This window comes from Megalobrama amblycephala, linkage group LG3 (assembly GCF_018812025.1).
Source record: "Megalobrama amblycephala isolate DHTTF-2021 linkage group LG3, ASM1881202v1, whole genome shotgun sequence".
In the NCBI taxonomy this organism is placed as follows: Eukaryota; Metazoa; Chordata; class Actinopteri; order Cypriniformes; family Xenocyprididae; genus Megalobrama; species Megalobrama amblycephala.
In genome coordinates, this window is record NC_063046.1 from 12,443,320 (window position 1) to 12,467,067 (window position 23,748).

Genomic DNA, 23,748 nt, shown 5'->3' on the forward strand with positions numbered 1-23,748 from the left:
TTTTTTTTTTTTTTTAATTGTCAAACAATTACTGTGACCTCGAAACTGCAGTGTCAGAGATATGTAAACGCTCGTGGTAGAATTTAGAGTGCGCGAGATAATGTCATCCGGGACCATCGTTATGGACCAAGATGACTTGGACCCGGAGGCTTCGGATTCTCTTATCCACGGGATTCACGGAGCGCACCGGGCCAGGCCGTCCTCTTACCGGGCGCTGCGCAGCGCCGTGTCCAGCCTGGCGCGAATAGATGACTTTATCTGCGAGAAGATCGGCTCAGGTTTCTTCTCAGAGGTTTTCAAGGTAAATATTCATGTCATGCCATTTGATTGATGATGCTTTTTGCACATTGCACGTGCTGCAGCTCCAGGACAATGTTTATATGAATGAACACTACACGTAAACAAATGTTTGTTGTCGGATCATTTTTGTTATGCAGCATATTTGTTTATCATACAGTATAGGGTGCAACCGGGCTAAAGGCACACCTTAAGAAAAATTGTGCTTTTCACTACTCTCAAAGTACATGATTGCAGGAAAAATATACATGTTTGTATTGGACATTGATGGAGCAACAGATTTTGTGTGAAAAATCTTATAAATGTATGAAGTGGTGAGGGGTAAAAGGCACACAGTATTTATACAAATACTTTAGCTAAAATAATGTTTTTAATAATGACTAGGTTAATACTTGTTCAAAAGAATCACTTTAGCAAAGTTTGTACTATTTTCTGTTTATTTTGATAAATAAAATAATTCATTTTTGTTCAGTAAATATACTGTCATTAAAATAGGCCTATGTAATATTTTTATAAATAAAATATAAAAATAGATTTTAAAAATACAGAAACAAAATTATTTTAAAAAGTAAAAGATTCTGAAAGCATTGAAGGAGATCCCATAATAACCTATTTAACATAGATTTACAGTAGTAACAATAAATGATATTTTATTATGATATGATTACTATATTTTAAAATATGATTGTTTCATTATAAATATGGGTATTGTCTCTAAGATGGATACCCAATTTGATATATGATATTTGCTATGTGAATCTAACCATGTCATGTCAAGAAATGGAAAAGTCAGTCAGCTATTCATTATCATGTAAATTATTGTGTCTTTTGCCCCAACAGCAGGGGCGCCTTTTTACCCCAAATACCATACATTTACATACTCTTCCGTTATTGAAAAAGTGTTGCTTGAATTACTTTGAACAAAACTGAAAATCATTAAGAAGACCTTTTTCTGAAAATACAAACGTTAATTTAATGGATTCTCAATTGCTACTTAAATCAACAACATTTTAAAAAACATCAAATATTACATCAATCTACCTCAGAATAAACTTTGCGTTGCTGCCCGCGATCGCGTCAAGGATCAGACAAATTTGCATGTGCATTTTGAAAAGCGGATATTTAGGAAAGTGCTGCGGCAAGTGCCATCTAGTGGTTTAGAGGAAAATAAAATAAAAGGTGCCTTTAGACCCATTGTACCCTATATCTTATTTTTACGCATAATATATTGAACGAGTGTCATTTTTGCCTTTTCACTTTCCACCCTCTTAGTCTTGTATAGTGCTAATATAAATATTAATATCTTTAATTTAAACGCATTTATTCATGTTTTGTAGTATTAGTTGGCTTGTCTACAGTAAATACTGAAATCTGCTTTATTAATAACCTAAGTTTTGCAAATGTAGCTATAATAAAATTAAGTTCCTAAGCACAAGCAGAGCATATTTGTGGTAAACACCTGTATCTAAATTCCTAATTAAATGAACATTACAGAGGTCAAAAGGTACTACATAACAGAAATGATCCTGTTATCAAGTGCCATTTGGCAACTAACCTTCTTTTCACTTAAAGTGCTGTATGCCTCTAGGTTTTGTAGCCCTGTTAATTTCTAAACACTCAAAATGATTGATTCGACAGACAACCAATTATTTATGAACGTCTTTGCAAAATTGAGATGATAACAGTCATTCTGGCTGTTCTCTTCCTGCTAGAGAAAAGGGGTCGTGACCTGTGTAAGGACAGTAGGTCTGTGTTGGTGTGAAAGTGGATACCCGTTGACAAGGTGCGCAGATGTGCTGGAAACTCAACTCCTGTGTTTGTGTGTGTGCATGTGAGACTGCGACTGACAGAGAGAGAAGAGACCTAATTAGCATCCCTCATAGTTCACCCTGTCAGCCAATTTACTGACCAGACACCAAATATGGCAATAACTTCCCGCTGGTTATTGACTGGAAGAATGTCACTGCTGATTAGGTCAATATATATGCAAATATGTGGTTGGTGCTATTTATTTCAGTTTGTTGCGCAAGGGTTATGAACAATGTAAATATGACATTTATAATTATGTACAACCTCAGCTAATATTCCACAGTTATATGAATCATTTTAGTTTAGATTTTTTACATAATAGCCTTCAACAATACTGTTGAGCAATCTTGCAGTGTCTGTACCTGTCGTGACAGATCCTTCAGGTGCTGCTTTTATTTATAGACTTTGCAGACTGTGTCAACAGTAAGGACTTGCACTTAAGTGAAAAATGTTTCTTTCAGTCTCTTCTAATTGGTTGGTCAGAAAATCCTTTTTTGCATCGGTTCAGATAATTGCTTGGTTGATATTTCATCAGTTCTGCAGGAGAAAAAACATTGCTCACTCATTACATTCTTCTCCTAACTACTGCAGTTCTCTGCTTTTTTTCTGCCTACCTTGATAAAATCAAAACAAGTGATGGAAATCGGGAGAATTTTGTGTTTCTCTTGGATTGACGCTCACCTCATTGTGGGATCAGCACAGTAGGCTTTCTCCTTTTAAGCTGAGCCAAGATAAAGTAGCTATTTATGTGAGATTCCTCCACATGAATCTAATGGTGGTGAAGAGCAAGAATTAAACCATGAGTTTTTTCATGTCTGCCTTTATAACTTGCAAAAAGAATCATTCAGCGTGGTTTATTTGTTTTAAAACCCCTGTATGAAAAATATAAAAAGGCTCCAAAAAGTATTTGGACACTTAAAAATGCATAATTGTCAATGCATTAGATTTACAAAATATCAAACCAAGTATCATTTGTTTATAAATTGCAAAACATCTTGGAAATCTTAAGTTGCAAATGATAAAACATTCACGTTAGATTCACATTTGCAGCTGACATACGCTTGTATCCAAAGCAACTTATGGTGCATCTGATGTACAGTATATGTTGTATCAGCATTATGCATTCATTGAGAACCAAACCTATGAAGCTGTTGTTGCTAGCACCATGCTCTACTGGATAAACTCAGGATATGCAATAAGAAAAGTGAAGGAAAGGTATAGCATCACTTGTTTTTAGATGACACATGGTGTGGTGTTAAATGCCCAAACACTTTTGGGGCCTCTCAGTGATATAGCTTTCTTATTCGAGTTCTCAATGGAGATTTGGCTTCTATTTTTGATACCTTTACATTTGAGCTTTGTGTTGAGGTCCCTGTATCGAGTGTGCTCATTAAGTGTTAGTGTGTTCCTGAAATGCAGTAATGAGTCTGGTGACTGCATGCTGTTCTGCGTTTGACAAAGGGGTGATGTCACGGTAACGCGTCTTGGGTTCCGTAATTAGAAAAGACGCTCATCGATGGGATCTGGTTCCCTCTTGGTGTCACTCCTTTTTAAAAATGGGCTCACTTCCATTAAATATAGATATGAGGAGTGTGGTTAAAAGTACACACTGGCAGTGGAGTTTGAGTGGAAGGGAATTTGTGAACTGATGGTTAAAGACGTGTTCTGATTGGCAGGACGGTTTGAGGTCGTAAACAATTTGCAAGCTAGTTTTGACATGATTTCGAAAGCTTGAATTTACAACACAAAGTCCCCTTTGGTGCTTCCCTTTTGCATTCTCTCTCTCTCTCCTATTTTCTCTTTCTATTCTTGTTTCTCAGTGTCTCTTACGAGTCAGGGCATGCATAAATGTCAAGCTCCATTGCTGCCTCAGAGCTCCTGCACGTTTGTTTGAGTTTGCGTATGTTTTAAATATCAGTTTAAACATCCGTGCAGTCTGAACAATTTGAAGTCTACTTGTGAATGCATTTTCATGCATTTTGCCTGTGTGTGCTTGTGATTATTAAACTTAGGTTGTAGGGTGGTTAAAGATTTCTGCTCATAACCCCAAATTCTAGGTAGAAGCTTATCTTCTGTATTGCCATTGTATTGTAACTTTAAATGTCCTTACATTAAATGTTTTCACTTTGAATCAAATGTAGGGGTACACAATATATATATCTTTACCATATGCTATTTGTTATCTATAATTATCGCTAATAAATATTATTGTGTGTAATACAGTATTAAGTGTTAAATTATTTTTTTTAGATTAACTATTTATTTTTCTTTCTTTCTTTCTTTCTTTTGATTGACTTATCCAACACTCAGCTAATCTAAATATAAAAATGGTATAAAAATGGGAAATGAGCATGCACAATGAATGAAATGTCAGATATAGATATTATACATGCATGCATGCATAAATGTCATCTTAAAATGAATTTCAGTTTTTCTTATAGAACATTATAATCTTAAAATGCCTAAATTCATGCATTTAAAACTGTTGATCTTAGTTTTTAGTGTTTTTGTAATGTCTGCTGTTTATTGATTATCTGCCATAGCATTAAAAAAATATTGGCTATATATAGGTATTGGCCAGAACTTTAATATCAGTGCATCCTTAATAAAAACTATGTTAAATGCCACATAGCTAACAGAGCTAAACTGGTTGTCAATGCCAGTGTTTGTCTCTATATGAATGTTATTTGAATGTAAAACAAAGTGCAGACTCATGGTAAGGATAATTTTATAAAAGATGTAAGCTGTGAAGAAGGAAAATGTTTTATGTGTCTGATAATGTTTTAGGGCCTGTTAAGTGCTCTGTGGGGCACTTTTAGCCGTCTCTCTGGCAGTGTGCATGTAGTGTGAGAGTGGGTGGTAATGATGCTCTGTTAAGTGCTGTCTAAACTGCAATATGAGAATTATGCTGATAGAAACTAAATTAGAAATGAAATTCATCACATACGCATTCATCCAAACTCTTACAGCAGCATATAAAGCAACATCATCAGTGTGCATTCAGCTACTGTTTGCCTCAGATATAGTGCAAGAGTGTGTTTGTGTATTTGGGTCCATGGCAGGTATTGCACATGCTCTGATACATTACGTAGTGACAGTTATAAATTGTGCCATTTTTTCAACAATCCCACTCACAACTCTTCTCTCTATCAAAAACAAATGCTCTACAGCTAATTTTATATGCATGGATTCGGTCCTCATAGAATTCCACGGAAAGCTCCACAAAATTTCAACAGCTGTCATTCACAAAGCTCTTCCCAACCCCCATTCCTGCTTGTTTAAAGAATTTGGTCATTTGGATAATGCTTTCAGCTACCAGGTTTACAGTAACCTTAGCTTCATTTTACATTTGTTTCACCATATTAATCCATTCCATATGGAGCTGTATAATCACTTGAAATAAATAGAGAAGTTATAATTTCTGCTGCTGCGGTTAACTGCAGCTTTCCATCGAGCTCTACTCTTGTTGTGTCAAAGGTTTGCATTCGAAATAATCAGCAGTTATGAGTAAGATCTTAAAATGTTGCAGCCTAAATTAACATTGTAAAAGGTGAAAATGCACAGATTCCATACTTTTGTTACTTGGGGAAAACAAGACTTTCTCTCAGTTCAATTCTCACTGCACAGATATTTTTTTTTTTTTTATCACAGGATGCTGAAATGCATATTATTTGTGTTTAGGGCGTCTTCTGTATCCATCCCTGAGAATGTTTACTTTTGATAAAAGCAGTGTACACACACCCTCAGATGTGTGAGAAATCGTACTCTTTCCATTATTCTAGCTGCAGGGCTGAGTTATATCAGATAATTTATGGATTTTAAAGTTTCCAGCTATTGATCTTCTTGAGACTTACAAAAGCAGATAATGGGGCTCATTGTTATTATGATATCTTGGCTCGCATGCTTTGGTGCTGCAGGCAAGTTCAGCCAGCCAGATGGCGCAGCACAGGTTTGGGTGTCATCAATCAGGGATGGGTTTCTGCCTTTGCTTGATTAGATTATCATATTGCTTTTGTATAGACATTCAAAGATGAAGAACACACTTGAAGGCTGGATGCGGAGAGTTTCAGTCCTAGAGGGAAATTCTTGCTCTGGGTTATTTAATATCTTTTCTTTTCTTTTCTTTTTGTGGAAATATCTCTGTCATTGAGGGAACATGTTTTGACAACATTAGAGTTAGTCAATACTTAGTCAGTTTTAATTTATAGTGATGAAACGAGACGCACGTTTTTCTGATAATCAACACTTATGAATTTATCCTCTAGCGCACATCTCCTAATTGAGAACCTGCTAAGTTGGACAATGTCTCGGCCCTTATAAACACTATCATTTGGGAATAAGATCTCTAGTGCTTTAGTAACCTGCTGCACAGCAGTAACCAGACGAACTCCAGAGTCCAGACAATGCCTTTTGAATATACTTTAATCATGGCCAGGATTATCTCAGACCAATTTCAGAGAAATCACATCCTGACCAAAAGAGTACAAAGTTTTTAAAGATTAAGTGTATGGGAAAAGTGAAATGATTCATTACATTCGTTTTTCTAATATGATTGGTTTTTCTTATGTATAAAAAAAAAAGAAAAAAAAAAGCTTGATTTGTACTTGTACTAGTTATGTTACTTGATGTTAGACTTTCTTGACCTTTTGTACAAAGGAGTTTACACAGTCAGCATCACAAATGTGGCTATATTTGATGTACAAACAGTACAAATTTTTAAAGGTGCCGTAGAACGTCTTTTTAAAAGATGTAATATAATATGTCCCCTGAATGTGTCTGTGAAGTTTCAGCTCAAAATACCCCATACATTTTTTTTTATTAATTTTTTTAACTGCCTATTTTGGGGCATCATTAAATATGAGCCGATTCAGGCTGCGCGGCCCCTTTAAATGCTCACGCTCCCCGCACACGGAGCTCGCAATTGCCTTAAACAGCATAAACAAAGTTCGCACAGCTAATATAACCTTCATAATGGATCTTTGCAAAGTGTTCGTCATGCAGTATGTCTAATCGCGTAAGTATAGTATTTATTTGGATGTTTACATTTGATTCTGAATGAGTTTGATAGTGCTCCGTGGCTAAAGCTAACATTACACACTGTTGGAGAGATTTATAAAGAATGAAGTTGTGTTTATGAATTATACAGACTGCAAGTGTTTAAAAAATGAAAATAATGACAGTCTTGTCTCCGTGAATACAGTAATAAAAGATGGTAACTTTAACCACATTTAACAGTACATTAGCAACATGCTAACGAAACATTTAGAAAGACAATTTACAAATATCACTAAAAATATCTTGTAATCATGGATCATGTCAGTTATTATTGCTCCATCTGCCATTTTTCGCTGTTGTCCTTGCTTGCTTACCTAGTCTGATGATTCAGCTGTGCACAGATTCAGATGTCCTGCCCTTGTCTAATGCCTTGAACATGAGCTGGCATATGCAAATATTGGGGGCGTACATATTAATGATCCCGACTGTTGTGTAACAGTTGGTGTTATGTTGAGATTCGCCTGTTCTTCGGAGGTCTTTTAAACAAATTACATTTACATAAGAAGGAGGAAACAATGGTGTTTGAAACTCACTGTATGTCATTTCCATGTACTGAACTCTTGTTATTCAACTATGCCGAGGTAAATTCAATTTTTAATTCTAGGGCACCTTTAAATCCTTAATTAAAAAGTTTCATGTAACTTAATGTTTTGAAAATTTTAACTGAAATTTTATTTCTAAATTTTAAATGTTACATTTATGACTCAACAATATATTCTCCTGAGTGCAGATAATGTCTCCTGCAGCCAGGGACTTTGAAGTCTGGGATGAATCAGAAAGCTGTGTGTGTGTGTGTGTGTGTGTGTGAGGAAGAGAGGAAGAGAGAGAAAAGGGCCAGAGATCTCTGTCCAGCTGCCCCAGACATGAATAGACCTCTAAAGTCTGTCTGTGACACAAGTGTTCTCTCTCTCTCTTTCTCTGAAGGTGCAGCATCGTATCACCGGGCAGGTGATGGCTCTGAAGATGAACACCATGGCCAGTAACAGAGCCAACATGCTGAAGGAGGTACAGCTGATGAACCGCCTCAGACATCCCAACATACTCAGGTCTGCAACACCTACATCTACATTCTCTGACAACAGGGCTGGCTGACACTAAATGTTCACAATATACAGTGCTTAACAGATTTATTAGACTACCTGTTATAATAAAGAGAAAACACAAATATTTTAGGAATCTGTCAAAAACTTGTTTAAAACTAAAAATTGTATTGACATTTATTAGGTAAATAATAAACTGAAACAACCAAATAGTCTTTATTCACACACACACACTATATATATATATATATAATATGTGTGTGTGTGAATAAAGACTATTTGGTTGTTTAGGGGCATGAAAATGTAAAGTCGATGTACCTACAATAACAGACTGGCGTGCATCTAATAAATTATTAATTCAAGAACATTGTGTAAGTTTACTGCAGATAAACAGATAAACATCACATACTTCCAGCGTTTAGTTGGTCCTAGTAAGTGCTGGTTGTCACAGTTGTAAACACGACAGCGTTCTTTAATGGTAAGCCTGGAAACAAATGCCGTGAAGAAGAACGCTGTCGTGTCAAACGTCTCCCGAACATTCTGTAGAATTCAACCAACTGGATGACAACTTCAAAAATCCTGAAGTGTTTCCAGTTAAGTGTGCCATATGCATCTGACATTCAGCCAACGGTCCGTGGACGTGATGTCTGAGGCTGAAACTACTTAATTCCCGACAATAATTATATTTTAGCATTAGAAACACTACTTGCACATACTGGTGTGGATTGACCATTACAGAAACAAAAAAAAAAAAGATTTTAGTAATCACCAATACTGTTAAAATGGTAATATTCGGTTGTTTAAAATTGTAATATTTCACATTATCTGTATTTTTGATCAAATAAATGCAGGCTTGTTGAGCATGAGAGACTTGATTCAGAAACATTTAAAAAAAATCATACCAGCCCCAAACTTTTGAATGGTAGTGTATATTTTAAATGTATATCGTAACACAAACCCTTATGCATATATCTTAATACTTTACTTCTTTTAGTTATGCTAATTCAAAATTAAATTGCATAATTATTTATGCCAAACATTAAAGGTCCCGTTCTTCGTGATCCCATGTTTCAAACTTTAGTTAGTGTGTAATGTTGTTGTTAGAGTATAAATAAAATCTGTAAAATTTTAAAGCTCAAAGTTCAATGCCAAGCGAGATATTTTATTTAACAGAATTTTTACAGTATTTTACACGCGAAACATGAACACATGTTATATTGCACACTATAAACACAATCAAAGCTTCAAAAAAACACGAAAAACGGGACCTTTAAGTATATAATAATTGAAAGTGCTGTAATCAATTTTAGCCATTTTGATAAATTTTGTAAGGCTTGGCCACTGAGTTTGATTAAACCCCAATCGCAATAATTATAACATTATTACCATCTGATACCCTCTGTACCATGGTACCACCTCAGTACATGTGTTGTGAGAGTTCATTGGTAAATAAATTAAATCAGCAGTCTCTGGTCTAATGGCTCTTCACTCTCATGTTTACTAACACAGCCAGTCAGGGTGGAAAGAGAGTTTCCCACTAGATGTTTGTTCTTTTTGAATAAGTGTTCAGTAGAATAATTCATTTAATAATTCATTCTCATTTAGAAGTTTAATCCATTCTTGCCTCTAGAATGGAAAGAATGTTTTGTTTTAAGTCCAGCGTACCTAGAGGACAAAGTGCTGTTGGGCAACAAACACTGCATTGTATGAGAACATGAATATTGATGTCACAGGATAGTGGCTTTTGTCTTGGCCGTGCCTCCATAACTGGAGCCAATGTTTATATAGTGTAAAATATTTAATTGGAAGCCGATGAGTAGATGTTTGCTTGTATATTTATCTTAAACAAATCCTCACATCAATGGTGTGTTTGTTTATATGTGCCAGGGCAAAAAGTCTAGGTCTTTTGTCTGCTTAACCTGCACCAGCTTGTGTGGTCTTGCGAGAGAGATTGTGTTTATATGCATGTTTAAGATTGCCTTCAAAATGCAGGTGTTCCAGCTCACATTCTTGAGATGGGTCACTCCTGAAGGAACTTGTTGGCGCCTTCTTTTTTGTTTTTCCAACACCCTTACCCTGTTTCTCTGTGTGTGTGTCCCATCAGGTTTGTGGGAGTTTGTGTACATGAGGGACACCTTCATGCCCTGACAGAGGTAAGGTAGTGAGAGTTGTAATACACACACAGCGATAATCTATTGTTGAGGGGAAAAAACATCTATTTATTATTGATTTACAATACCATTCGAAAAGTGTTATTTTATAAAAAAACAAAAAAACAGAAGTAAAATCAGTAGTCTTTCCTTTTTTATTTAAAATGACTGTTTTCTGTTTCAATACATAAAAATCTAATTAATTCTTGTGATATATTTAGCATCTCTTTTGCTTCATATACTGCAAAGGTTATGTGTGATGCTGCTTGAATTTGTTTGAAGAACGATATCTTAGGAGCCTTGATTTTTGGGATGGAAACCCTGAATACTCCCTAAATAGCCTTTTTTTTAGGGATTACTTCCTTTCATACCAGTGTAATATGCAGAGACAACTATAAGAAAGACATTCATTGGTTGACTTGTGAAGTACAGTAGTATTCAAAAGTGATGTCCGGAGGGGATATTTATTTTAATGACCCTAGAAGTTTGGTCAAACCATCAAAATATGAGGAAAATATTTTATATTTTTTCGAACATAAATTTATCTGACACAATTATTTGGCAAAAACGTTTTTATTTTACTATATAAAATGTTTGTTTGAATTTTGTATGAAAAAAAAAATATATATTTTTATGTTTATATGACAGCCTGGTCAAAAGTTATGTCCACACAATTAAGCATGTTTCATTGTGTAAACACAAATAAAATGGTTGACTCCAAGCAAAACTACAAAATATGCTTACAAAATCTTGCATTTTTAATAATATTTGAATAAAGGGTGAAGATGTCAATTTTTCTTCACTTTTGACCACTACTGTATAACTTGTGAACAGTTTTCAAAACCATTTTAGCTGAAATGCAGGTGATGTAATCGAACTTGACGACTCTCAGGGTGATGTGCATGTAGTTAATATTAAACATTCACTCCTTCTAATCAGTCGATGGCATTGTCATTTTTCTTATTGAAGTAGCAATATCCTACATATAATTTCATTACATAATGACTAGATTGACATATAGTGGAAATTGTGCAGAGGTGTTAGGAGTGTTTGGGGATAGTTTAAAATCTATTATTTTTGAAGTTCATTTTAGCCTCTTATGGCTCAGAAATGACGTACTTCACATTTAACGACAGGTAATTCTATATAAGATCCCCCCATAAAGAAATGTTTGACCTCTGTGTATTGTAGTACATTAATGGCGGTAACCTGGAGCAGCTGCTGAACAGTGACGTGTTCCTGTCCTGGGCTGTGAGAATAAACCTCAGTCTGGACATTGCCAGAGGACTGCAGTACCTTCACAGCAAGGGCATATTTCACAGAGACCTTACGTCAAAGGTAGACGTGCACACAAGTGTATATTCCGGAGATTCGTACTGTACACAACACAGCCACATTAAGCTAATTTTTCTGTGAGATAATAAACACAATCTCTTTCTCTCTAAATGTGTTTTTTGTTTGTAGAACTGTCTGGTACGCTGGGAGAACGGGCAGTGCAGTGCCGTGGTGGGGGACTTTGGCCTGGCGGAGAAAATTCCTGATCACAGGTCAGTAAATTGCATCGTCATAACTCAAGAGATAAGATTAGATATATACCGCACTTTTCCAGAGAGGGAGATGGAGGCAGCCAAGGACTGATTGATGAGCTTCCATTTTCCCATGAAGCACTTGTATCTATAGATGGAGTGTAGATGATTAAGAGCATGTGATGTAGTCAGCACATCTTCAGGTTAGTGCCGCCTCTGCACATCCAGCCCAGTCAAATCCTGTTGTTGTTTCAGTAGATGTGTACACAGTGCTACACGTGTAAATGTAATGGATGGTAAATACCTAAGATATGCTTGAGTTATGATGTTGACTTTTACCCTTAATAGCCCAAGTATCTGTTCACACATGATCCGAAGTTAATGCAGGCATACACACATACATTTCATGTAGAATCACACTGTTATTCCCAAAAAACACTTTAGTTTTCAATTCACTACATATGCAGTTTCAAGTTAAATGATGTTTATAAGATTAAAGGCAAATACAACACACCCATTAAACCCAACTGGGGTATCACATGACATGACACATACAGTAAGGTGATAAATCATGACAGACATTAAAGTACAAATAACAATTTCTACATATTAAAAAATATTAATAAATATTTAAATTCCTAAAGAACAAATGATTATCAAATACCATATGCACTACAGTACTTTTATTCAGCAAGGACATATTAAATTCATTAAAAGTGACCGCAATGACATTTATGATGTCCTACAAGATTTGTTTTTCAAATAAATACTGTTCTTTATAGCATTGTTCATCCAAAGAATCCTGAAAAAGTATATTTTGGTTTCCACATTAATATTAAGCAGTACAACTGTTTTTAACATTGATAATAATAGGAAATGTTTCTTGAGTACCAAATCATCATATTAGAATGATTTCTGAAGGATCATGTGACACTGGAGTAATGATGCTGAAAATTCAGCTTTGCCATCACTGAAATAAATTACATTTTAAAAATATATTAAAATGGAAAAGTAATTTTAAATTGTAAAAATATTTTACAATATTACTGTTTTGACTGTATTTTTGATTAAATAAATGTAATCTTGGTGAGTATAAGAATCTTTCCAACCCCAAACTTTTGAACGGTAGTCTACCTACGAAGAGCACTTCAGTATTCAGAAATCCTAGTTTTAAGAAATCTGTCCACATATTGAAGCCAATATATGGCCATCCACAAGAGCAAGGAAGCATTTAAATGATATACAGTGGGTACGGAAAGTATTCAGACCCCCTTAAATTTTTCACTCTTTGTTATATTGCAGCCATTTGCTAAAATCATTTAAGTTCATTTTATTTCCTCATTAATGTACACACAGCACCCCATATTGACAGAAAAACACAGAATTGTTGACATTTTTGCAGATTTATTAAAAAAGAAAAACTGAAATATCACATGGTCCTAAGTATTCAGACCCTTTGCTGTGACACTCATATATTTAACTCAGGTGCTGTCCATTTCTTCTGATCATCCTTGAGATGGTTCTACACCTTCATTTGAGTCCAGCTGTGTTTGATTATACTGATTGGACTTGATTAGGAAAGCCACACACCTGTCTATATAAGACCTTACAGCTCACAGTGCATGTCAGAGCAAATGAGAATCATGAGGTCAAAGGAACTGCCTGAAGAGCTCAGAGACAGAATTGTGGCAAGGCACAGATCTGGCCAAGGTTACACAAAATATTTCTGCTGCACTTAAGGTTCCTAAGAGCACAGTGGCCTCCATAATCCTTAAATGGAAGACGTTTGGGACGACCAGAACCCTTCCTAGAGCTGGCCGTCCAGCCAAACTGAGCTATCGGGGGAGAAGAGCCTTGGTGAGAGAGGTAAAGAAGAACCCAAAGATCACTGTGGCTGAGCTCCAGAAATGCAGTCGGGAGATGGGAGAAAGTTGTAGAAAGTCAACCATCACTGCAGCCCTCCACCAGTCGGGGCTTTATGGCAGAGTGGCCCGACGGAAGCCTCTCCTCAGTGCAAGACACATGAAAGCCCGCATGGAGTTTGCTAAAAAACACCTGAAGGACTCCAAGATGGTGAGAAATAAGATTCTCTGGTCTGATGAGACCAAGATAGAACTTTTTGGCCTTAATTCTAAGCGGTATGTGTGGAGAAAACCAGGCACTGCTCATCACCTGTCCAATACAGTCCCAACAGTGAAGCATGGTGGTGGCAGCATCAGGCTGTGGGGATGTTTTTCAGCTGCAGGGACAGGACGACTGGTTGCAATCGAGGGAAAGATGAATGCGGCCAAGTACAGGGATATTCTGGACGAAAGCCTTCTCCAGAGTGCTCAGGACCTCAGACTGGACCGAAGGTTTACCTTCCAACAAGACAATGACCCTAAGCACACAGCTAAAATAACGAAGGAGTGGCTTCACAACAACTCCGTGACTGTTCTTGAATGGCCCAGCCAGAGCCCTGACTTAAACCCAATTGAGCATCTCTGGAGAGACCTAAAAATGGCTGTCCACCAACGTTTACCATCCAACCTGACAGAACTGGAGAGGATCTGCAAGGAGGAATGGCAGAGGATCCCCAAATCCAGGTGTGAAAAACTTGTTGCATCTTTCCCAAAAAGACTCATGGCTGTATTAGATCAAAAGGGTGCTTCTACTAAATACTGAGCAAAGGGTCTGAATACTTAGGACCATGTGATATTTCAGTTTTTCTTTTTTAATAAATCTGCAAAAAGTCAACAATTCTGTGTTTTTCTGTCAATATGGGGTGTTGTGTGTACATTAATGAGGAAAAAAATGAACTTCAATGATTTTAGCAAATGGCTGCAATATAACAAAGAGTGAAAAATTTAAGGGGGTCTGAATACTTTCCGTACCTACTGTAATATCAGGAGAGAGATTTATTGCAAAAATATAGGATGTCTTAGTGTGAGGACAGCCGAAAGCTTTAATTGTGCAGTTAAAGTTATGCTCCTGGCAACTATGTTCATGATACTTTTGCTAAGTGGCTTTTACTGAGGAAATGGGAAATGAAGGGAGGAGGTATATTGGCCCTTACCAGCGCATCACTTAGATTTGAGGTCTTTTATATACAATATGAGGGGGGGCTTGCAAAGCATATTTTAAAGTGTACTGCGTAATTGTTTTTCATCTTCAGAATTTTATACACCTACAGAAATTAATAGTGCTTTTGAATGGTGTTTTTTGTTTGTTTGTTTTTCACTCCAGAGATTAAAATTTTACATGGAGCTGGTCGCATTAAGGGGGCCGCTGTTGAGTTTCGTTTGCAAAATAAATTAATCCTGGCTGACTACTAATAGTGCATTCAACAATGTCATTTAATAACTCAAAACTATTGCTTTTGTGAAATGACTTTCATGTTGCCTGCACAACATTTAAACTGATTGCACCTCTAAGTTAGGGATTACTTTTAATGATATTCCAGTGCTTCTATATATGAGCTGAAACTATTTGGCCAGTGCAGACCACTGTATGTAACAGTTAATCCATGTATCCTGTGGATTAACATTCCTTTTAATGAAGCACTCATGATGATCCGCTGCTTGTGTAATCCATTCCTCAGGATAGGGCCTCTGTCTAAACTTATATTTGAGAGCAGAGCTTTGTACTATAACTCTCTGTTCAACTTTCCTTTTAATGTGATGTCTCAACACAAGTGTTATCTAATGAGCTAACTAATGTGTAAAACCAGAGAGCCATTTCTTTTCTGCCTCGACCACCACAGTGTCTTTTGTGAGAGAATGCCAATGTTCAGAATGGCATATAGTGTGTATATTTACTGTGCATGGTGTGCAATTACACTACTGGTCAAAAGTTTGAGGTCGGTTAGATTTAAAAAAAAACAAAAAAAACATTGAAAAGTCTCTTCTGCTCACCAAGGCTGCAATTATTTATTAAAAATACAGTAAAAACAGAAATATTGTGAAATATTACTATTTAAAATAACTGTTTTCTATTTCAATATACTTTAAAAATTAATTTATTCCTATGATGCTACAGCTAAATTTTCAGCATCATTACTCCAGTCTTCAGTGTCACATGATCCTTCAGAAATCATTCTAATATGCTGATTTGCTGCTCAAGACATATTTCTGTTGTTATTTTTATTATTATTATTATTAAAACAGTTGTGCTGCTTAATATTTTTGTGGAAATTATGATAATGTATATTTTTTTCAGGTTCCTTTGATGAATAGAAAGCTTGCATTTATTTGAAATGGAAATCTTTTGTAACATTATAAATGTCTTTACTGTCACATTTGATCAAATTAATGTCGTCTTGCTGAATAAAAGTATTAATTTCTTCCTAAAAAAATTGTACTGACTCCACACTTGAATGGTTGCGTACAACAGAGTTTACTGTAGTATTGTATCCCACAATACAATGGGCTTGACTTGACCGTCTCTTTCCAATATAATGAACTAGAATTATGCTTTCTTGACTGACTGTTTTTTTTAAAAATCAAATGTTTAGACTTTTATTTACAAAAAAATGAATTTTAAAATTCAAACAAGTTGTACTAACCAGATGTTAATTAGATGCCACTTGCTGAATTAAACATGCAGTGTTTGAGATGAAATGTTTATCATGGAATAATGCCTTCAGTTTTGCTTACCAATTTAAAATGAGTATAAAGTTAGTAAGGCTAGTGTTCCATTCTGAACATATCCAGTGTGTGTACATGTGATGTCAAAGTCATCAGGGACTTGTTTCCACCCCTGCATTCATGCTTATTTTAATGGTGACATTTTAAGTGTGTGTGTGTGTGTGAGAGAGAGAGAGCGCGAGCAGAGTTACAGTTGAGCTTAATGCTATTTTTCTTAACATTGGTATTTGTTTAAACGTTATGTAATGCATATTTTAGCGTGCTTGCAAATGCTTCATGTTTTCATGTAAACCACGGGTGTTTGTACATGTGAAGAAGACTGAGCAGATTGCTAAATGAAGGCTTTTTGGAAAGCTCTCCTAAAAAGGACAAAGTATTTCAGCAGTTTGCTGCAGTAGATTCCCTCACTCTAACCCACTTCCCCAAATGGTGTTTACACTGCAGTACATTACTTCATTTATCTCTCTCTTCTCTTGTCTCCACTCTTCCCCTCTGTCTATTTATGCCAGTACACAGCTCCAGACCAAAATAAAACTAAGGAAGTGTCTCTCAGCAGTGTATGAGTGTGCCAGCTATAATTAAGATCTTACAAGACCTTGTTTTGTTTTATTTTTATACACGCATGCACACATAATCATGCTGTGGCTTAATGGACTAGGGGTTTATGGGTGTTAAATGTTGAAATGTCGAGTAATTATAAAAAGATTACCAGAACTTGTAGGTTCACTTTAAGAAAATGATTTTCCCGTTTTCCCTTTGGCTGTTTTCAGTGATGAGGCAGGGAAAGAGAGCTTGGCTGTCGTCGGCTCCCCCTACTGGATGGCTCCGGAGGTGCTCAGAGGAGAACATTACAATGAAAAGGTCGAACACCATATGATTGATTACCCAGATACAGGCCAGAGTCCTTTTAAATGACTGTTTCACCCACATTACTTATCAGATTACTGTTATTTCACAACATCAAATGCAAAGTTAGTGCCATTATTCTCTTTGGTTGAGAATGTTTTATTTAAAGGGACAGTTCACCCAAAAATGAAAATTCTGTCATCATTTACTCACCCTCAAGTTGTTCCAAACCTGTATACATTTCTTTGTTCTGCTGGACACAGCGGAATATATTTTGTAACCAGGCCACTTTGGAGCACCATTGACTTCCATAGTAGGAAAAAAATACTATGGAAATCAATGGTGCCCCAGAACTGTTCAGTTTCCCACATTCTTCCAAATATCTTCCTTTTGTGTTCAACAGAACAAAGAAATGTATACAGGTTTGGAACAACTTTAGGGTGAGTAAATGATGACAGAATTAATTTTTGGGTGAACTATCCCTTTAAGATTATTGTCAAGTTTTTAGAGTCTTAAAGGGGCAGTTCATCTAAAAATAAACATTTCTGTCATTAATGACTCACCCTCATGTTGTTCCAAACCCGAAAGACTTCCGTTCATCTTCAGAACACAAATGAAGATCTTTTTGATGAAATCTGAGAACTTTCTGTCCCTCCATAGACAGCTACGCACTTTAACGCTTACAATTTCTTTATGAACTTTTTGAAGCATCAAAGTGGTTGCATAGCTGTCTATGGAGGGACAGAAATCATCTCTCAGATCAAAAAGATGTTCATTTGTGTTCCAAAGATGAACAAAAGTCTTACAGGTTTGGAGCAACATGTGGGTGAGTATTTAATGACATCATTTAAATTTTTGGGTGAACTTACCATTTAAAACTCTTTCTTTTATACAGGTAGATGTATTTGCCTACGGAATCATTCTCTGTGAGATTATTGGTCGGATACAGGCGGATCCTGACTTCCTCCCACGGACAGAGGTGAAAAACTGAACATACAGCATCTTATAAGCTCGTATCAAATGCTTTCGCAATTAACTATTTTTTTGTATTTAATTGAATGTATTTAAAAGTTAAGGCAAGTATGTTTTCTGCCGAATGCTATTATTCTGAAATTTCTGATAAAGTATTTTATTGGTCTATATCTGTTTGGTTCACCCTTCCACCTAGTCTACAAATGTCAAGCCAGCTCCTGTCACCATCTCATGTACTCACTCAATTTATGAATGTGGATCATAGTTTACTCCATGTGAGATAACAGCTCTGGCACTGAAGCAGTGCGTTATGCTGAGCAAACAAGGGTGTCTAATCATGCTGATAAGTTTAATTATTCTTTGCGAGTAATTTAATAATAGTTTTTTAGTCATGTTATTACATATAAATCATTGTTTGATTACTTTTTAAAACCAAACACTAAACCGATTATTGTCAGGGTGTTTTATTTCTACAGCACATCTTGTTTTCCATGCGGTGGTAATATACAGCTGTGTATCAGCGTTTTCTTAACGCTGAAATTAGGTGGTGATTCTCTGTTTCAGGACTTCGGTCTGGATGTGGAGGCCTTTCGGCAGATGGTGGGAGACTGTCCACCTCATTTCTTTAACCTCACAGTCGTCTGCTGCAGTGTAAGACCTCTTATCTACTGCCATGACAGATCACACGTTAATATTCATCCTCCCCTGCAGATGCTGTGTTCAAGGCTATAGCCAGTTTGTGCGTAGTCGAGTAACATTTTCCTTAACTTTTCATTTGTATTTAAAATAAGTATTTGTATCCATTGGAAACGCGTAACTGTCGACTTGGATCATGTGTTCCTCGTAAAACAATCGCATTATAGCTTCAACGGCATTGAATCACTTTGAGTTTTACAACTGTTAATCACTGTTTGAGAATACCATAAAAATGAATGTGTAGTGCCGTAAATGCAATAGTCAATGTCGCAAAATTGTCTCCTCCTAAATAAGAGTTGTAAACTCCCAATATAGCTCACCCCACAATAAATATTTAACAGCAAACACATTGAAGATTAACACAAAGGTAATAAACAACTGCCTATTGTCCCTTTGCCGATGTACCACTAGTTTTCTTTTCTTTCTTTCTTTTTTTTTATGCTTTCCTTGGGGGCTCACCTTATAAGGCTCTGTTCTAATTCACAAGCATAAATGCTGGTTGAAGCCAAGCTACAAAAGAAATATTCAAGTCTGTTAGTCTGACCAATTTTAATCAGAAAAAAAGTGTTTACATGACATTTTAAAAATTCAGAATTTTCATCTGTCTGTTTCTTGTCTCCCAGATGAACCCAGACAGTCGACCCTCATTCACAGAGGTGGTGGCAGAGCTGGAGAAGAGAGTGAGTGATCGAGAGCAGAGTGAATTTATGGAGCCTGATGTAGAGGGTGAGTCAGCATAAACAAAGAAACACTGCAGAGGGAATGTGTTGCCAGAAGGCTTCTTTTTTTCCTTTTCTTCTATTCATATTAATGTAATTACTTCACATATATACTGTAATGCAAATTCATGTCAGTGAAATCATATAACAGACATAATTTAAATCACATTTATGTTTGTCTGAGCTTAAAGTTGTTGAAACACTTGAAAAGGTTTTTAAACAAGTTAATCAAAATTTAGTTTTGGATTTTTAGGAGATAAAATTCTTAAATCATTAGTTTCTATTTTACATTTTTAAAGGATTAGTTCACTTTCAAATAAAATTTCTCACCCCCATGTCATCCAAGAAGTCCATGTCCTTCTTTTTTTTTCTGTCGAAAAGAAATGAAGGTTTTTGATGAAAACATTCCAGGATTATTCTCCTTATAGTGGACTTCAATGGCCTCCAAATGGTTGAAGGTCTAAATGACAGTTTCAGTGCAGCTTCAAAGGCTTTAAATGATCCCAGACGAGGAATAAGGGTCTTATCTAGCGAAACGATTGGTCGTTTTCGAAAAAAAATGTAAATGTATATGCTTTATATAAACAAATGATCGCCTTCCAAGTGCTTCTGCCAAAACCGTTCGTTCAACTTAAGGAATGAACGCAGTGCCAGTTCCATATTTTCCGTAAGTAGAATAGGGAAGGTGTAGGACATACTGTGTAAGCTTTTTGAAGAATACAAAAGTGTGGTTTTGGCAGAAGCACTTGGAAGGCGATCATTTGTTTATATAAAGCATATACATTTACATTTTTTTTTCGAAAATGACAGATCGTTTCGCTAGATAAGACCCTTATTCCTCGTCTGGTATCGTTTAAAGCCCTTTGAAGCTGCACTGAAACTGTAATTTAGACCTTCAACCATTTGGAGGCCATTGAAGTCCACTATAAGGAGAATAATCCTGGAATGTTTTCATCAAAAACCTTCATTTCTTTTTGACTGAAGAAAGAAAGACATGAACATCTTGGATGACATGGGGGTGAGTAAATTATCAGGAAAATTTTATTTGAAAGTGAACTAATCCTTTAATAAGGCCCTATGAAATCGGTTTTATTTTTCCCTAAATTCTGTTTTTTTTTTTTTTTTTTTTTCTGGATTCCATTTTAATGGTTAAATTTTAGTAATCAAAAAGCATGTCTAATTGATTGATATCATGAAACTTTTACAATTTAACGATAATTGATTACATTTAACAAAAATTACATTTTTAGAGCCATATGAAATCGTTTTTTATTTTTCCCCAAATTTTAATTTTTCCCTCATTCCATGTTTTATGTTTTAATGGCTTTATTAAATTTTAATAATTAAATAAAAATGAATGTATAATCAAATGAATTTAATAAAACTTTTACAATTTAATATTTTTTTAGTATTATTAACAATTCCATCTACATTTTTCACATTACGAAAATCATTCATTTATGGGGTGTGACGAGACGGGTATCTCACGAGAATGAGACGAGACAAGATTTTTACACACTATTTTTAATAAATCCTCAATGGCGAAATGCATGACTAGAAAAAATATTCTGCAGGTGTATCTGAAATGTTTTAACTAATCATCTTGTAATTAATGTCATTTCAGTTCTACTTTCAGAGTATGAATTATCATATGCAGTAAAGACAACAATACTCAAGTACTGTAAAAAGTTTTGCCGCAAACTCAACTGACCGACTTCTCTACTGTATGATTTCAGTCTCTTCAGACCTTACTGTACATGATTTATGAGCTTCTACAACTTTTGACCTCCTAACTGAACTCCTTTCCACAAACTGATCATAGAAATAAAACAGTATAAATAAAAATGGTAACACTTTACAGTAAGGTCTCATTTATTAACATTAATGTATTAACCAACATCAACTAACAATGAGCAATATATCTGCTACAGTATTTATTCATCTTTGTTTATGTTAGTTAATAAAAATCATTGTTCGTTCATGATAGTTCACAACAGTGCATTAACTAATGTTAACAAATGAAACCTTACTGTTTGTGCTTAATAAGATTAAGAGAAAACTGTTATTCATTTTTATGGTAACACATTACAGTTAGTGCAACCATAATCACACTCTCTCTCAATATTCAAATTGCAAATAAGACCAAATTTTTCTTTGATACAGAGCTGGTTACAACTACACTGCCCAGCCTAAAATAGCTTTCATATTGAGAGATATTTGCATTCATCAGGGAGCCGCTTTCAAAATGCGGGTATTGAAATCATGTTTGAATGCGCGCTCGCGTTTACTTTCACTTTCGCGATCGCGCGTACTCTGAATATGGAGCGGCGGCGACCGTTATCCAACTTAATTAAATGTTTTTTATTTAAATACAAAGCAAAACGACAGTGGAGGCGTAATGTAAACGTAGCAGTGGCATTTTCTTTCCTAATCATCCTAACTCTCTGTCATGGCAACATTATGAGACTACTTTTCGCCTTGACGAGAAATTTCGTCACATTTTAGTCTCGCGAGATCTCGTCACACCCCTATTAATTTACATTAATTTAATAACTCGAGTGGTAAAAACAGCCTTAAATTTGTTTTTTCTCTTCCCTTTCAGACCGGTTGTCAACAAACACATCGCCTTTGAGTCAGAAGCATTCTCTAGACATTCCTGTCTACCAGCGTCTCTGCCGTAGCAATTCAGACGTGCTTCTCCCTCCGTCCCCTCTCCTGACTCAGACCACACCGATACGTGTCAACCCCTTCTCCCAGCGCCAAGACCTCAACGGCGGCCGCATCAAGCTCTTCGACACCCCCAGCAAGTCTGTTATTTCCCTCACCTTTGCTCTCCCTCCACTTCCTGACCCCAGCAGCCCTGTCTCCGCTGACAAGGGCCCGCCCCATTTTCACAGACGCTGTCAATCACTGCCCTGCACGCCAGAAGACATCCAGTCTTTACGTGGCACTGGTGACAAGGAGAAATGCGAGAATAATCGAAGTGTTATGGACACGGATGTAAATCCAGTCAGTGGAAATATGTTGGACATGGGGAGGGACAGTGTGTTGACCACGAGCAACGAGAGTATTGCTGATCTGCCTAATATTAGTGAGCTTGTTGATGCACCTGTTGAGAACGACAAGGAGAATCTTGAAATGAGAAGTCAAGAAAATGTAGCTGATGACTCCGGTCTCCTGTTAGATCTAGAGTTGATGTCTCCAAACAAATCAGTGTTAGAGGAGAATGTTGTGGAGCCTATGGACTGCACCAGCTCTCCTGATACACAAGATGGCGCCGGTGCTACTTCAACCAAACCCTTCTCCAATGGCTGGAGCTCCCCGATCTCCAACGAACCGCCCTCTTTACCTCCGTTACTAGACACGGACAACAACAACAGCAGCGTCCCTATAAATCGATCTCTGGGATGGGAGGATAACAACTCCAACGGTGCCACTACGCCTCTTACATCTCCGGAACAGGATGAGGTCATATCCTGTCCGGGTTGCTGCCTGGCAGGGATGAGATTCCCTTCCATTTGCGCACGTGGACCTCGGCAAAACCCCTACAAGAACTTGAATGGCGACGCGGCTGGGAAAAGGCTTCTGTGCAAAGCATTGCCGCCCTCGCCCACAGATCCAAACATTGCTCTGCCTGGCACACGGACATAAATTATACCTGCATGGTGAAGCGCTACATTTAAAAAGGATGCTACTGCTTAATGCACTTGAACTGAGATCGAGCTCAAAAATGTCTTTCTGGGGAGGAAAAAAAAATCTTATGTATTATTGTTTTGACTAGGTGGATCATTTAGTATTCTGATCTCATGTCCTAGTCCTCTAAACTTGAACACTCCCATAGGTTTTAATGCCTTTCTAATGACACATGTTGTTAATATTTTTGTTATTTTTACTATTATTTGAAAGTTTATGAGAATACTTTGAGTGGAGAAAAAAAATGATGTATTATTTTATTAATGACATTAAATGACATGAGCTAACAGGCTGTGTTGTGTCTTTGGAAGATGTGAGTC

General features: G+C 36.3%; 1 protein-coding gene across 1 annotated transcript; it reads left to right on the forward strand.

Annotated features, from left to right (window-relative positions):
- Positions 1-78: 78 nt before the first annotated feature.
- tesk1b (testis associated actin remodelling kinase 1b) lies at positions 79-23,715 on the forward strand. The gene is made up of 10 exons (XM_048183921.1): positions 79-301; positions 8,086-8,207; positions 10,306-10,354; positions 11,543-11,689; positions 11,816-11,898; positions 17,273-17,363; positions 18,244-18,327; positions 18,885-18,971; positions 19,640-19,742; positions 22,338-23,715. The coding sequence occupies exons 1-10, from the start codon at positions 101-103 to the stop codon at positions 23,384-23,386; spliced, it is 2,016 nt and encodes a 671-aa protein (XP_048039878.1). The 5' UTR covers positions 79-100; the 3' UTR covers positions 23,387-23,715.
- The last annotated feature ends 33 nt before the right edge of the window (positions 23,716-23,748 follow it).

Coding starts and splice junctions, on each gene's coding strand:
- tesk1b (XM_048183921.1), top strand. CDS start 101: ATGTCATCCGGGACCATCGTTATGGACCAAGATGACTTGGACCCGGAG. Junction 302..8,085: donor TCTTCTCAGAGGTTTTCAAG/GTAAATATTCAT, acceptor CTTTCTCTGAAG/GTGCAGCATCGTATCACCGG. Junction 11,899..17,272: donor GAGAAAATTCCTGATCACAG/GTCAGTAAATTG, acceptor GGCTGTTTTCAG/TGATGAGGCAGGGAAAGAGA.